Genomic DNA, 15,364 nt, shown 5'->3' with positions numbered 1-15,364 from the left:
TTCTCCTCTGTCTAACTGAACACCACCACCACCACCTACTCGGTCTCCTGAGACTGAACTGTAAAAGACATCGCAGACAGCTTTCTCACAGCCCCCATCACCAGCCCGTGTGTCTCCACCTCCTCACTGCTGTCCTCAGGTCCCATGAAAACACACACGTGATGAAAATATAGACATAATACTCTTTCAAATAAAATTAAGACAAATGAAATATATATATGTTTATATATATATATATATATATATATGTAAAACAACCTCACGAAGTATATAAATATTTGCTATGAAGGAGTACAGAGAGATGAAAGGCAGGTGAAAGACAGGCAGAGGACTCACGATGGCAGCTGCCTGGGTAGGAGAAGCCAGAGACACGAGATGGAGCAGGTCACTGTTCAAGGTCAAGTTCCCCTGGACAGCAGTTCCCCAAGTTTTAGTTGTACTATTAAACGTAATCTTTAAAAGAAAGCCCCACATGAACCAGTGAAAAAACCCTGTCATGAACCAAGGAGTATGCTCAGTCCTGTTCTGTGTTCTACAAGGAGAGAAACTTCATGTTCAACACATTAAATTGTTCACCAATGGGGAGAGGAAGGAGATAAAAAAGAATTTGTTGGCCAAACAGGCACCCGTGTGCAGTCACCAGAATAAGGCCTGTAGGCTGGTAATGATAATGGGCCACAAACCCAGAAATACAAATCAACTCCACCTTGTACCTCTGCATTTTAGTTTTTATTCTTTCAGGGGAGATGGAACTGTACTGCATGGCTTGTGAAATCTTAGTTCCCTGACCAGGGATCAAACCTGGGCATTCAGCAGTGAGAGCGCTGAGTCCTAACCACCAGATCACCAGCAATTCCCTATTTCTTATCCTATGGTTGTAAATGAGGTTTAACTTTTTAATATGTTCAATGCCAGTCTGTATTTCTTCTGTGCATGATTTATTGTTTTAATGGGTGGGATTTTCATTTTACAAGAGACTTTTTATAGAAAGACTTTAGCTTTTTGCAGATATAGTGGAAATAATGTCCCCAGTCCTTTCTGGTAGAAATTTTGTATGTTTTTTCTTCCAGGTAGAATTTTGAAGGAAATGTTGATTCAGGTCCTTAGCTGACCCTTCTAGTATCCATGACACTGTGACCCTGTGATGGAAACATGCATTCTGCGGAGGCTGAACCTCTCCCAGGAGCCCGCCTACTCCTTGAGCCTCTGCCCCACCCTTGGGCTTCTGTTAACTGGCCTCTGGGCCAGAGATTGGGGAAATATAAACGCCCTATCCCCACTCCAAGGCCTCAGCCTGGGCAGCTTTAACTAGGGCTGGGCTCTGCTCCTAACTGGACTCGAGAACTTGGCCCTGTGCCTTCATTCCTGGTCCTCCACTCCCTTCCTGTGCATCTGGGGTCTCCTGTGTGTGAGCCCCTGACTTTCCTGGGCAGCAGTCATGACAACCTCCAGCACATGACTGGTTTGCGAGTCTGAGTTGCTGGGGTTGGGAGGAGGGACTGTCCTTCTGCACTTGGGCCTAATTAGGGTTTTTAGTCAGGAAGCTGTTGTTATTTAGTCGCTAAGTCATGCCCAACTCTTTTTTGTGGCCCCATGCACTGTAGTCCACCAGGATCCTTTGTCCATGGGATTTCCTAAGCAAGAATACTGGAGTGGGTTGCCATTTCCTTCTCCAAGGGATCTTCTCAACCCAGGGATCAAATTTGCGTCTTCTGCATTGGCAGGCGAATTCTTTACCACTGAAGCACCAGAGAAGTCCAGTCAAGAGTTACCACTAATTAAATAACAGCTCTTCTAGTCTGTCAGCACTGACCTTGACCCTGATCTGGCTTCTCAAAGTCCCTGTCTTTTGCTTTAATAAACAGCCAAATCTGATGATTGTTTTGATCAAAGCCAGAGGTCAGGGTCAGCCTGTCCCAGCTGGACCAGCTCACCTTCACAAGGCTCCCTTTACCTGGAACGCTCCATTCTTTTTCTCTGGGGGCCACTAGCCTCCTGATCTTTCACCTTGGGACACTTTCTACATTCTCTTAACCTTTGGGGCCACAGCTCCTCCCATCGCTTCATCAATAATACCAACAAAGATGACAACAGCAATCAGCATCCCTGTACTCACATGACAACTGGCCAGGCACCTTCTTATCAACTGTGGTAGTCCTATAAGGCAAACCAGGAAGGACCCACCAGCCCCACTTAACCCAGGAGCAAAGTATCTTCAGCACAGTCACACAGGAAGTCACTGACTGAACTGCATCTGGATCCGAGGGCTTCATCCTCAGCAACAGTACCCATCTCATTCTCGGCCTCTCTTCTGCCCTGTCTAGCACTTATCAAAAGGGGCCACTTGAGAGAGGTATGATTTGAGTTCAGGAGGTCTTGGTTGCCTGGGGTTCACCCTCACTGGCTAGTCTCGCCTTTGTAGATTCCACCATTAATCACCTGAAGGCGTTATGGAGCCTCCTTGGGAAACATAGCCTCTCTGGTCAATGGAGTGGCCTCCCCAGATATCCACATCCTAATCCCTGAAACCTGTGGATATGTTACCTCATACATAAGAGGGACATGACAGATGTGGTTAAGGACTCTGAGCTAGGGAGAATACCCTGGATTATCCAGGTGGGGCCACTGTAACCACAAGGGTCCTTTATAGGGAAGGCAGGATCTTCCTGGGTTGGGAAGATCCCTTGGAGGAGGGCATGGCAACCCCCTCTAGTAATCTTGCCTGGTGAATCCCCATGGACAGAGGAGCCTGGTGGGCTACAGTGCATGGGGCAAAGAGTCGGACACGACTGAGTTACTTTATTAAGCACAGGAGAGTCTGAAGCAGAGAAGAGAATGTGACTATGGAAACAGGTCAGAGGGATGGGGCTCCAAGACAGTGGGTGCAGGCAGCCTCTAAAGGCTAGAAGAGGCAAGGAACAAATTCTCCCCAAGCCTCTGGAATCCTGATGACCCATTTTAAGATTTCTGACCTCCAGGACTTTAAGATCATACATCTGTGCTGTTTGAAGCCACTGAATTTGTGGTGATTTGACACAGTGGCAATAGGGTCACTTCCCATGACCCTCGTGTGCCCTCTCAATCTCAGACTGAGGGAGTGAGCCTGCATGCTGTCCACCTCCTCCAGCTTACAGGTGGGGAAATGGAGACTCAGTGAAATGGAACTTCTTGTGCAAAGCATACGGTGAATCATCAGTGGCTGTGCTGAGCCAAGGACCTCATGTTTCTGACTGCCCTTCATGTCTCTGTTACCCCACTCCTAACTGTCCCTCCAGCCCTGTTCTGTTTTCTGTTTTTTTGTGTTTTCACATTTTCTTATTGCCTGAACTCATTTATTTGTCTTACCCAGAAACACTTTTGAGATGAACGAATATGGCTATCAGTTATTCACATCCTAGTATGAATTAGCAGATAGTAAGGCAACCCCAGATGAAGCTTTGCAGTAAAGCCTTTGGGGAACCCAGAGAACTAGACAGAGAGGCTTAAAGGGCAACGTCAGCTGAGCTTCCCCAATAATGAAGCGAAGGGCACAGGGGCAAACGCCAGATTGTCTCTGGGGTGGTAACATCATCCTGAGGCTGTTGGCCGTGGCTGGCTCCAGCTTTAACTTTAAATATTATGATTTCCATTTTCCAGATGAGAAACAGGCTTCTTGAAAAGGTAAAGCCCAGGTGCCCACAGCTTCAGATCAGCAAATGATGGACCCAGGATTGGATGGCCTTAACAATATAAGGTAGAAGTGTAATAGAGAAAAACAAATCTGACTCCACATTGGCTCTGTTGCCAAGGCATGCTGGTTCTGCACCTTTGTCTCCTTAAACAGTAAAAGAATGATGCTTACAGCCTGAAATACACATAATAACCCTTTCTCAAGACTCTACCTTTCAGGCTTGACCATTTATATTTATTTCATTCATATACAGACAAAAATTTATGGAACAGAAAATAACATGTGTCTTGTTAAAGGTTTACAGGAACATCTTAGCAATCCCACGTGGATAATTGCAAGGACAAAGGATCACCCTGGCCCAACCGGGGTCTGGCTGACACCCAGATATCGGCAACATCCATCACACCCCCTCCCCTTTGGGTGTAAAAGAAGCCTGAATACTAACTCAGGGAAGATGGTTCTTTGAGATACAAGTCAACCATCTTCTCGGTCTGGTGGCTTTCTGAATAAAGTTTCTATTCCTTACCTGACACTTTGTCCCCTGTTGTGTGTGGGAGCAGCACAAGCTCAAACTCGCTAACAGAACTGGTAACACCCTCTTCCCCCAGCTCCCCTTTTTAACATGAACCAAACTTGAATTTGAAGGATGAGCTTCTGATAATGGGACTTCTGGCCTCATCAAGGGGTGGCAGAGGAGATTCTAAGTCAGTCACATGCTGGGCCTGGCTTGTACTGGCTGGCGAGAGCCAGTAATGCAATATCTGGGAGGCCTTCAACAAACAATCATGGAATTAACCAATTCCACCTTCAGTGGTAAGTCAGTAGCTTGAAACTGGTTATGGTGGGAAGGTTTATACCATGGCAAATTCCACATATTGGGCCTTCCCTTCCCTTGCTCGCCACTGCTGAGAGTTGGTTGCTAAACCTCTACCGGGACCCCGATCTTGACCCCAAGGAGCCTGGCCAGACCCACCTGTCTTGCTGTCTCCCTGTCTGTGTCACCCACCACCTCCCCTTGTCCCCCTTTCACATCAGCCCCCCAGCGGAGGGCCCTGGAGGTCAGGGTCACATGCAGGCCCCTCCCAGGCCCCCAGAGCACTCCCACGCTGTGTGCTGCCCACAGTGCAGCTGAGATCAGTGAACAAACAAACAAGATCAAACGTGACCCCAAGAGGCCACGGCAGCTTTCATAATATAAAACAAAGAGTAACACTGGAGATCACTACAAGTGGACACTAACTCTGCTGGCTCCCCTGGAAAAGGATTTGGAAATTATAGCCTTTAAAAAGGCCACCTTAATGCTCCCCTCCCAGAAGCCTGCCTGGGCCTCTAGCCTGGTGAAACCCCCTCCCCGGCCGCCCAAGCACTCACAGAAGGTTGCTCCTCAGCCTTAAATCCACCTCCCCAGATGCAGAGTTGCCTTGTGAGGATCACCTGCCTCCTCTGCTGGACTGGGGATTCCCAGAGGTTGGAACTCCCCGACATAGGCTAGCATCTGAGAGGCATTCAACAGATGACCATGGAATTAATGAACACAGTCACGCCTCCCTCCCTCCCCCACCGGTGCCCTGCATACAGTGGAGCCGAAAACCTCCTTTCACGAGTTATTAATACTTCCTCAGCCTGGGCAAGCCCTGCCTCAGTGGCCTTGGGAGCCGGTCACGATGCAGCATGACCAGCCCACCGCCCCTACTATTTCCACTGTAGCCAAGTTCAAGGCCAATCCCAGCTCCCTGTGACTTTCCTGTGACCACCACACACACCTCTTCCCCTGCCCCTTCCCCTCTCTCAGAAGTCTCCTATGACTGCTTTGGGAGGACAGTGGTACAGATGGAGTCCCAAGGTCAGGACTCATCCTGGCTCAGGGAGCAATAGGACCCCTGCCCCACCCGACAATAACTAAAGCATTCCCAGCCTGCCTTCCTGGCTCAGCTATGGCTGGAAAAGCTGAGGCTGGTGTTGTGAAGTGACTTACACTCTGACTGCAGTGTTAGCCTGTGAAAAGTGCTCTGGGGTTGGGGAACTGGTAACTGCATTGGGATCTCTATTTTCTTCCTCCTGGGTTTGGCAAAACATCAGATATTAAACTCTATTCTCTACATAACCACCACAGCATCAACAATACCCACCACTCACATAGCACTTACCGTGGGCCAAGCTCTTCCATGCATTAATTCATTTCAGCCTTGCAATACCACTCTGATACTACTGCTATCTCTATTTTGCCTGTGAGGAAACTGAGGGAACATGCCTAAGGCCACACGGCTAGAAAGTAGGGGAGGGGGGATTTGAACCCAGGAACAGAGTCTGGGCTAGCTCATTAAAAGACAGGGGTGAAGGCTGGGGACTAGAGATGGGAAAGTGACAGGAGACCACACTGCCACGGCTCAGGATGCCTGAATGGAAGGCTGCTTGTGGGGCTGATGGTATGTGAATGAAAAACAGGAAAAGGAGCTGGGAGCCACATAAGGACAAGAGGAAAAAGGTCCAGGGCCATGGGAATGGCACGCAGGGAGAGAATTCAGGAAAGACCAGCTCAGAGGGTGGGGTAGGTCTCTGCTCCACTGCACAGTGTGGGATGCCTTTGGGCTTAAACCTTCAGGCCCTGCAGCCACAACACAAAGTCAGGGCTTTATCCAGAGACCTTGAATTCCATGAGGCTGTTTTCTCATCATAAAATAAATAAGACTTATGGCAAAGGATTCCGTGGGATTAAATGTGGTACAGCTATTACAGCAGCTAACACCATGGATGCCTGATAGTGTGCTGGGCGTAGGAACAAGGAGCTTCACATATATTAACTTATTTAATCCTAATATTTACCATATAGAAATTAAACCTGATTATTAGTCCTGTTTTATAGCTGTGAATACTGAGGCACAGAGCCTAGGGAACTGGCCTAAGAGCAAGTGAGTGGTACACCAGAAACTAAAATCCAGAATTCATGCCTGCTGTTTTTGGATCATGCAGCATGGCTTAGTTCTCTGACCACGGCTGAACCCATGCCCTTGGCAGTAAAGGTGCAGAGTCTTTACTCTGGACTGCCAGAGAATTCGCCAGAGTCCATATTTCTAAAACCCCAAATTACATTCCCTCTCAAAGAAAATAACAAGTGAACTGCAGTCCCACCCACCCCAAATTTCATCATCAAGTTTTATGTGTATTACGATACACACTACTCTCATAAAGACTTTTTGAGACAAGCACTGTTATTATTTCCATTTTACAAATGATGAACTAAGGCTCAGGGAGGGGGAGTAACAAGCGCAAGGACACACAGCAAGTATACCCCAGGACTAGCAATCAAGTCCGAGCAGTCTGCTAGAGATCTAGAGCCTTGTCGGAGGAGCTCTCAGCCTGCCTCTCCCCGAGGTCACTCATGCCCATTACATCTTCCTGGGCAGTGAGCCTGCTGCTCTCAGAATAGCTGGACGGCAGGGCCTGTTGCCTTCTGAGCACAGTGGCCAGGAAAGCCTTGAGGTACTGGCGGAAGCGGCGGCTGGAGAAGGCGTAGAGGACGGGGCTGAAGCAGCAGTGCAGGAAGGCGACGCTCTCCGTCACCTGCAGCGCATAGTCCAGGCGCTGGCTGAGCCTGCAGTCCCCAAAGACTTGCAGGTCCAGCAGCGAGTGCAGAAACAAGGTGAGGTTGTATGGGAACCACAGCACAAAGAAGGCCACCACCAGAGCTATGGCCATCCTCAGGGCCCGGCTCTGGCCCGGGGGCCTCAGGCTGACCAGCACAGAGCCAATGCGGGAGTAGAAGAAGATCATGGCAAGGAGCGGGAGGAGGAACCCCAGGAGGTTCTGCTGGAAGCGGAGGAAGAGCTTCCAGACGGTCCCATGTCCCCCATAATCCGCATAGCAGTCCCACACGCCGGGGGAGTTTTCATGCGTCCTCACAAAGACCATGTCAGGAATGGAGACGGCCAGGGCCACAGCCCACACAGCGGCTGCAAGCAGCAGGCTCTTGGCCCGGGTCCTCAGTCGGTGGTAGGGCCGAGCGCAGACAATCTCCAGGTACTTGTCCAGGCTCATGCAGCTGATGAAGAAGATGCCACTGTAGAAGTTCATGGTATAGAGGGTGCTCACCGCCTTGCATAAGAAGCTCCCAAAGACCCAATGCCACGCCACAGAGATGCCCCAGAAGGGCAGCGTCACCACAAACAGGAGGTTGGAGATGGCCAGGTTCAGCAGATAGGTCTCGGTCATCCGTCTTCGAGGCACAAACCGGAGCAAGACCGCTAGGAGGAGGAGGTTTCCAACCAGGCCCAGCACAAAGATCAGGCTGTAGAACAGAGGCAGAAAGACTCTGCCGAATGACAGCACCTCGTCCTTCCTGCACACCATGAAGATCAGGTCCTCCAGGTAGTACTCATAGTCATAGAAGGAGCTGCTGTTCTCAGAACTGGCCACCTTGGTGGTGGGCAGCAGAGGGGAGGCGGTGGTGGCCATGGCGGGAGGATGCACCCAGTCCTGGAGCTCTGCGGGCCAGAGAGCAGTGTGAGCCACAGGAGACGGATCCAGGCCTTCCCGCCCTCTCCAAACCCACTGTAGCCCCTTTCCTGGGGTGTCCAATAGACTCTCCACACTTACACCGGTACCTGGAGGCTAGTGCCTCGGAGTATAAGTGCGGGCAGCCCAAGGCTACCACGTGATAGTGAGGTCATCTTGGGTAGGTGACGTAACCTCAGGTGTTCTCACAGTACTCACTTCTCTTCTTTATTTTGTCCCTCACCATTTATAAAGACTGAGAAGGTCATTTCTATCTTCTTTATTACTGAGGGATACCAATTCACCTGGGCTTTCCAGGTGGCACAAGTGGTAAAGAACCCACCTGCCAATGCAGGTAGATATAAGAGACACAAGTTCGATCCCTGGGTTGGGACGATCCCCTGGAGGAGGGCACGGCAATATTCTTGCCTGGAGCATCCCCCGGACAGAGAAGCCTGGCAGCTTGAGCCCATAGGATTGCACAGAGTCGGACATGACTGAAGCAACTTAGCACACACCAATTCACCTTTTTATTGAGTCTGTATACCCTTCCTCATGTGTGGCTTAAAATTCTTCTTCTTTGTGTGACTTATAATTTTGTTTTCACTTTCAGGTCACGCTGCATGGCATGGGAGATCTCAGTTCGTTGACCAGAGACTGAACCCACACCCTTGTAGTGTAAGCAATGAGTCTTAACCACTGGCCTGCTAGGGAAGTCCCAATGTTTTTTTAAGAGTCTCTCTTCAGTGGGGCTTGCTTCTTCTGTAAATAGCTGGTGTGCCCACTCTGGCTTTGAGCTCTCTTTACTTCTGTCACTTGAGGATTTCCCTTGCTTTGATTATTTTTAAAGTATTTTTGGAATAACAAGATGGCAGAGGAGTAGGTAGACGTGGAGTACATCTCTCTCCATGGATTCATCAGGAATACATCTTCAGACACAGAAGATCTTGCAGAACACCAGCTGAGAGTGGACAGGAGTACCTGACCACTGGAAGAGAATATATAGAACCATGCAAAACTCAGTAGGATGAAGGAAGTAGGGGGAAAAAGAGGAGTGTGAGCAGGACTAGACCTGCACCTGGGAGGTGGAGGAACTGAAACAGGGGTCAGAGTTCACATTGGGACAACTGTTTAGGACAGAGGAGAAGCATTTGAGGCTGTTGGAGAGTGAAGCCACTGAGCTATGACAGTGCGAACAAAATGAGAATCACACAGACAATCCTTGCTGCAGCATCAGTGGTGGGGGCATAGACTTGGATTACTGTGATGCTGAATGGTTTTGCCTTGGAAATGAACAGAGATCATTCTGTCATATTTGAGATTGCACCCAAGTACTGCGTTTTGGACTCTTTTGTTGACTATGAGGGCTACTCCATTTCTCCTATGGGATTCTTGGCCACAGTAGGAGATATAATGGTTATATGAATTAAATCCACCCATTCCTGTCCATTTTAGTTCATGGATTCCTAAGATACTGATGTTTACTCTTGCCATCTCCCGCTTGACCATGTCCAATTTACCTTGATTCATGGACCTGACATTCCAGGTTCCTATGCAATACTGTTCTTTACGGCATCGGATTTCACTTTCATCATCAGATACACCCACAACAGAGCTTCAGTTTCAGCTTTGGCCCAGCCGCTTCATTCTTTCTGGAGCTATTAGTAGCTGTTCTCCACTCTTCCCCAGTAGCATACTGAACACCTTCCAATCTGGGGGGGCTCATCTTTTGGGGTCATATCTTTCTGCCTTTTAAACATTTCATGGAGTTCTCTTGGCTAGTATACTAGAGTGGTTCACCATTCCCCGCTCCAGTAGATCCCATTTTGTCAGAACTCTCCACTATGACCCAACTGGCTTGGGTGGCCCTACATGGCATGGCTGATAGCTTCATTGAGTTACACAAGCCCCTTCACCATGACAAAGCAGTGAATGAACCGTGAAAGAGAGATCTAGAAGACCTCAGAACTAACACCAAAAAAAAAAAAAAAAAAATGTCCTATTCAACATACGGGATTGGAATGCAAAAGTAGGATATCAAGAGATACCTAGAGTAACAGGCAAATTTGACCTTGGAGAACAAAATGAAGCAGGGCAAAGGCTAACAGAATTCTCCCAAGACAGTGCACTGGTCATAGCAAACACCCTTTTTCAACAGTATAAGAGATGACTTTACACATGGACGTTACCAAATGGTCAATGCTGAAATCTCTTTTGGTATTTGGTCAAAACCAAAGAATGATTACGTTCTCTGCGGCCGAAGATGGAGAAGCTGTATACAGTTAGCAAAACAAGACCTGGAGCTGACTGTGGCTCAGATCATCAGCTCCTCATAGCAAAATTCAGGCTTAAACTAAAGATAGCAGGGAAAACCACTAAGCCAATCAGGTACAACTTAAATTCCCTATGAATATACAGTGGAGGTGACGAATTCAAGGTTTTAGATCTAGTAAACAAAGTGCCTGAAGAACTATGGACAGAGGTCCATAATATTGTACAGGAGGCAGCAAACAAAGCCATTCCAAATAAAGAGAAACACAAGAGGGTAAAGTGGTTGTCTGAGAAGGCTTTGCAAATAGCTGACAAAAGAAGAGAAGTGAAAAGCAAGGGAGAAAGGGAAAGGTACACCCAACTAAATGCAGAGTTCCAGAGAATAGGAAGGAGAGACAAGAAGGCCTTCTTCAATGAACAATGCAAAGAAATAGAGGAAAACAGCAGAAAGGATAAGACTAGAGATCTCTTCAAGAAAATTGGAAATATCAAAGGAAAATTTCATCCAAAGATGGGCACAATAAATGGCAGAAACGGTAAAAAACCTAACAGAAGCAGAAAAGATCAAGAAGAAATGGAAAGAAGAGCTGTACAGAAAAGATGTTAATGACCGGGATAACCACAGTGGAGTAGTCTCTCACTCAGAGCCAGACATTCTGGAGTATGAAATCCAGTGGGCCTTAGGAAGCACTGCTATCAATAAAGCTAGTTAGGTGACAGAATTCCAGCAGAGCTATTTAAAACCCTAAAAGATGACGCTATCAAAGTGTTGTACTCAATATTTCAGCAAATTTGGAAAACCCAGCAGTGGCCACAGGACTGGAAAAGGTTAATCCTCATCCCAAATTCCAAGAAGGGCAGTACTAAAGAAAGTTCAAACCACTGGACAATTGCACTCATCTCCCATGCTAATAAGGTTATGCTCAAAATCCTCCAAGTTAGGCTACAACAGTACGTGAACCAAGAACTTCCAGATGTTCAAGCTGGGTTTAGAAAAGGCAGAGGAACCAGAGATCAAATTGCCAATATTTGCTGGATCATAGACAAAGCAAGGGAATTCCAGAAAAACATCTCTCTGTTTCACTGACTATGCTAAAGCCTTTGACTGTGTGGATCATAAAAAACTGTGGAAAAATCTTGAAGAGATGGGAATACCAGAACACCTTACCTGTTTCCTGAGAAATCTGTATGCGGGTCAAGAAGCATCAGTTAGAACCCTGTATGGAACAACTGGCTGGTTCAGGATTGAGAAAGGAGTACAACAAGACTGTTTATTGTCACCCTGTTTATTTAACTTAAAACGCTGAGTGCATCAGGTAACATTCCCAAGGACACACAGCTAATGTACTGCAGGATTAGAAATCAAGTCCCAGCAGCCGGCTCTAGATCTGGAGCCTCGAACCATGCAGTGGGAGCTGCTGTGAGCCCTCTCAGACTCACAAAATCGACAGTTGCCCCCTGCATGGCCCCCCTTGAGAAGCATGGCATTTGGATTCACAGCAATGTATAAAACACAATGAAAACAATACAAACCAGTCCTGACAGTTATGGGAAGCTTTCTTATACCCCAGTGCTTGCAGATCTTCCTGGCTTCCCTGTGAGAAGGGGAGCAGGTGTGCCCTCCCTGGCTTCACAGGAAGCCCAGGGCCATACCACAAGCCAGGCAGAGTTGACACTAGAGTCTTGATCACTGACTGAGTCCTGCACACACGATCCCTCTTTGCTTTTTTAATATGCATTCTTCCTGATTACCAGAGTAACATATGCTCAATGTAAAATGTGAACATGGAAGAAAAAACAGAAAAGGACCTAAAAATCCCTAATCCTACCCTCCCCCCTCCAAAGTAACCCTTGGGAACATGCTGGTATATCTTTTCTTTTCCATGCCCAGAGTCCCCATCTGCCGCACTGATCTTTCCTGGGTGTCACCTGCTGGCTTCCTGGCCAGAAGAGAGTGGCCTTGTCCAGTCCCCATGGAGTAGGGGGCCCCTTGCAGCCACCTGATAGACATGCCATCTCCTGCTCCCTGGGATCCGTGAGGCCCACCCACTCCCCATGCTCCCTGGGACCCCACATTACTCAATGTTTCCTGGCTGTTATCAGGAAACAGGGATGTTTGTGACATTGATGAAATCACAACAACCACCCCTTCACCCAAAGTTTCCTTCAATTAATAAAAACTAGGTAATTTTAGAACCCGGCTCTTCAAGGAGCTGCTGCGGAAGATTCTCAAATCTTTCCTGAATCATTTTTGCTCCCCACTTCTTTTTTTTTTTTTTTTTTTGCTTCTCTTGTTACCTGAACTTTCACCACTTGAGCTCCTTGTTTGCATTTCAGCATTATGCTGGGGTCAAAATGAAATGCCCACCCCACTGTAACTACCCCCAGGGAGAGTGGTATACTCAGCATGGTGCAGCATGGAGGAACAGACTACAGGCTGGTTCACTCATGGCTGAGCATCCCTGAGTGAATTACTTAACCTCTCTGAGCCTTAGTTTTCTCAACTCTAAAATGCTTCCCTGGTGGTGTTTCTATAATATTAATTAATAATTAAATAAGTGCCTGGCACATGACTATTGGTTTCCCCTCCAGGCCCTAAAATGACACTTAGCTCAAGTTGGGATGGATAAAAGGATATCCTGCGACTGTTTGGGACAGATGGAGGGGTTGAGATCTTGGCAGGTTTGGGGATAAAAAGAGAGGATGTGGGCTTTTAAGAAGAGAGTGTGGATGTGTGCTGGGAACCTCAGCCCTGGGAGAGGGGCCTCTTAGAGGCTATCTCATCTTTCCCCATCATAGTACAGCCCAGAGAGGAAAGGGAACAGCTGAGGTTACCCAGCCTCGTCTGGTACCAACCCTCAGGGATTTCCCAAACCCACAAAGCAGAGCGTCTCAGAGCCAGAGTCAAGGGCGTAAGGGGCCAGCAGGCCACCTTCCTCCCTGGCTGCCTGGGCCACTGCTCCAACAGCTGTCCCTGAGAGAGAGTGCCATGCTCACCCTACTTAGCTCCTGTCTCTCCCCACACCTGTCCCCTCTCCCGGCCACAGGATCTGGTCTCTCCCTGTGGCCCCTGCATAGGGCCCCCCCACCCCATTCCCAGAGTGGCTGACACCTACCAGAGCCAGACCCACTTGCCTGGGGACATCCACCTCGCACTCAGGAGGAGAGCAGCAGTATCTGGGTCCCTCTTCCTCTGGGAAGTGCAGAGGGAGTGACTCTTCTTTATAAGCTCTTCCCCTCCCCAGATGGCTTCCTGCCTGCATCCTCTTTGCATATCCCCTGTGCCTGCCCCAGACCCACCTCAGCTGCACACTGAACTTGAGTCAAGCTCAAATGACCGCCTCGTTGAAAGAACACCACCCCCAAAGATACACTAATTACTTTAGAAAACATGTGTCCCCAATCACACTTCTCTGGAACCATTCTCCTGCAGCTGAGCAAAGGACACGAAACGCCTCAGTCCAGGCTTCCAGGCTTTCACTTACTCTTTCCCCTATCTTAAGTAGCCTTCCCAGCCACCAGCTTCATCGGTCCTGGATTCTGCACCCCTCTCCGCTCCCCGGCCCACCACCCAACTCTCCTCCTCTGACGTTAATTCCGCACAATCAGAGCTGTGTCTGGCTCACCCGCAGTGACATCAATTCTCTCATCTACTAGATTTCTCAGGCCAACTCCCCTCTTTCCCCTTCCCTGCCCCCCCTGCCAGTCCCATCACAGCATGAATCTCTTCAGAGCTAGTTGTCTGTTCACATGTCTGCTCAAGGACCATATGTGACCCACCAGGCTGAGCCCAGGGCCAGGCAAGAGCAGACCAAATGAATGAATACATGTGTGGAACACACTGCCTGTCATGTGCTCGGCAGTATGAGGGTGCCTCTCTGTCAGGATGGCACCTGTGGTCCACTGTGAGTCTCAGCTGCCTTCATCTCCAGCCCCACGGCCAGCCTGACACACAGCAGATGCTTGGTGAATGCTCACTGCCCCATCTGAACCGAGCAGGTAACTGAATAAGGCAGGTGGTTACAGGCACTGGCGATAGGGTCACACAGGGCTGGGCTTGAATCTGGCTCTGTACATGCTGTGTGACCTAGAGAATGTAGCCTCACCTCTCTGAGCCTTGGTTTTCAGATCTTTTGGGGAGGTGGGGTTGGTGTCTCCCTCAGACAGGCATGAGAACTAAATGTCCCCATAGAGGTGGACAAAGACAGACATTTGCCTTCCTCTGGGGTCCATAGGCCACAGGAGGCCGAGTCTGTGATGGGTTCCACTCCCAACAGTGGGAAGCAAGGGACCTTCCTCGTGGGTTTCCAGGTCTCTCTGGGGCATATGTTAATTACCAATAGGGAGAATAAGGCCACAGAGTCCTGGTTACATCTAGGGGAACAGCTAAGTTCTAGAACTTGGGCTTCTTCCTTACCACCCCCTTTTTAATTTTAATTTTTTACATTTTTAAATTAAATTTAATTTTTTAATTTAAAATAATTTTTAGACTTACAAAAACTGTGCATAGAATTCTTGTTAACATATTACATAATCATAACACAATGATCTAAACCATGAAATTGACATCGACATAATATCATTAACTGGACTTCCCTAGTAGCTCAGCGGTAAAGAATCCACCTGCCAATGCAGGAGACTTGGGTTCAGTCCCTGGGTCAGGAAGATCCCCTGGAGAAGTAAATGGCAACCCACTCCAGTATTCTTGCCTGGAGAACCCCATGGACAGAGGAGCCTGGCAGGCTACAGTCCAAGGGGTCATACTTCAACAAATCCACAGATCTACTCGAATGTCACCACCTGTCCCATGAGTGTCCTGTCTGGTCCTGGATCCTAAGCAGAACCCCACCCTGCATTTGGCGGTGGTGCCTCCGTGGTCTCTCCTCTCTGGGACAGTTCCTCAGCCTTGCTTTGTCTTTCATGACCTTCACC

The 15,364-nt window shown here is 48.4% G+C and overlaps 2 protein-coding genes across 3 annotated transcripts in view; both read right to left on the bottom strand.

Annotated features, from left to right (window-relative positions):
• Positions 1 to 15,364, bottom strand: part of ZNF662 (zinc finger protein 662) — a 72,993-nt gene that overhangs the window by 24,828 nt on the left and 32,801 nt on the right.
• LOC110124069 (atypical chemokine receptor 2) overlaps positions 6,862 to 15,364 on the bottom strand; it is a 41,302-nt gene continuing 32,799 nt past the window's right edge. Inside the window, exons 1-2 of one of the 2 annotated variants that reach the window (XM_020872399.2) lie at positions 13,549 to 13,643; positions 6,862 to 8,151 (exon numbers count right to left, since the gene is read on the bottom strand). In XM_020872399.2, coding sequence (XP_020728058.2) covers positions 6,992 to 8,122 — 1,131 coding nt within the window. In that variant the 5' untranslated portion in view covers positions 8,123 to 8,151; positions 13,549 to 13,643 and the 3' untranslated portion in view covers positions 6,862 to 6,991. Of the gene's footprint in view, positions 8,152 to 13,548; positions 13,644 to 15,364 lie in introns of those variants that run through there. The other variant, XM_020872398.2, reaches the window with a different exon arrangement.

Source organism: Odocoileus virginianus, chromosome 26 (assembly GCF_023699985.2).
Source record: "Odocoileus virginianus isolate 20LAN1187 ecotype Illinois chromosome 26, Ovbor_1.2, whole genome shotgun sequence".
Classification (NCBI taxonomy): domain Eukaryota; kingdom Metazoa; phylum Chordata; class Mammalia; order Artiodactyla; family Cervidae; genus Odocoileus; species Odocoileus virginianus.
The sequence above is the reverse complement of the archived record's forward strand: the minus strand, read 5'-3'. Positions and strand labels throughout refer to the sequence as shown.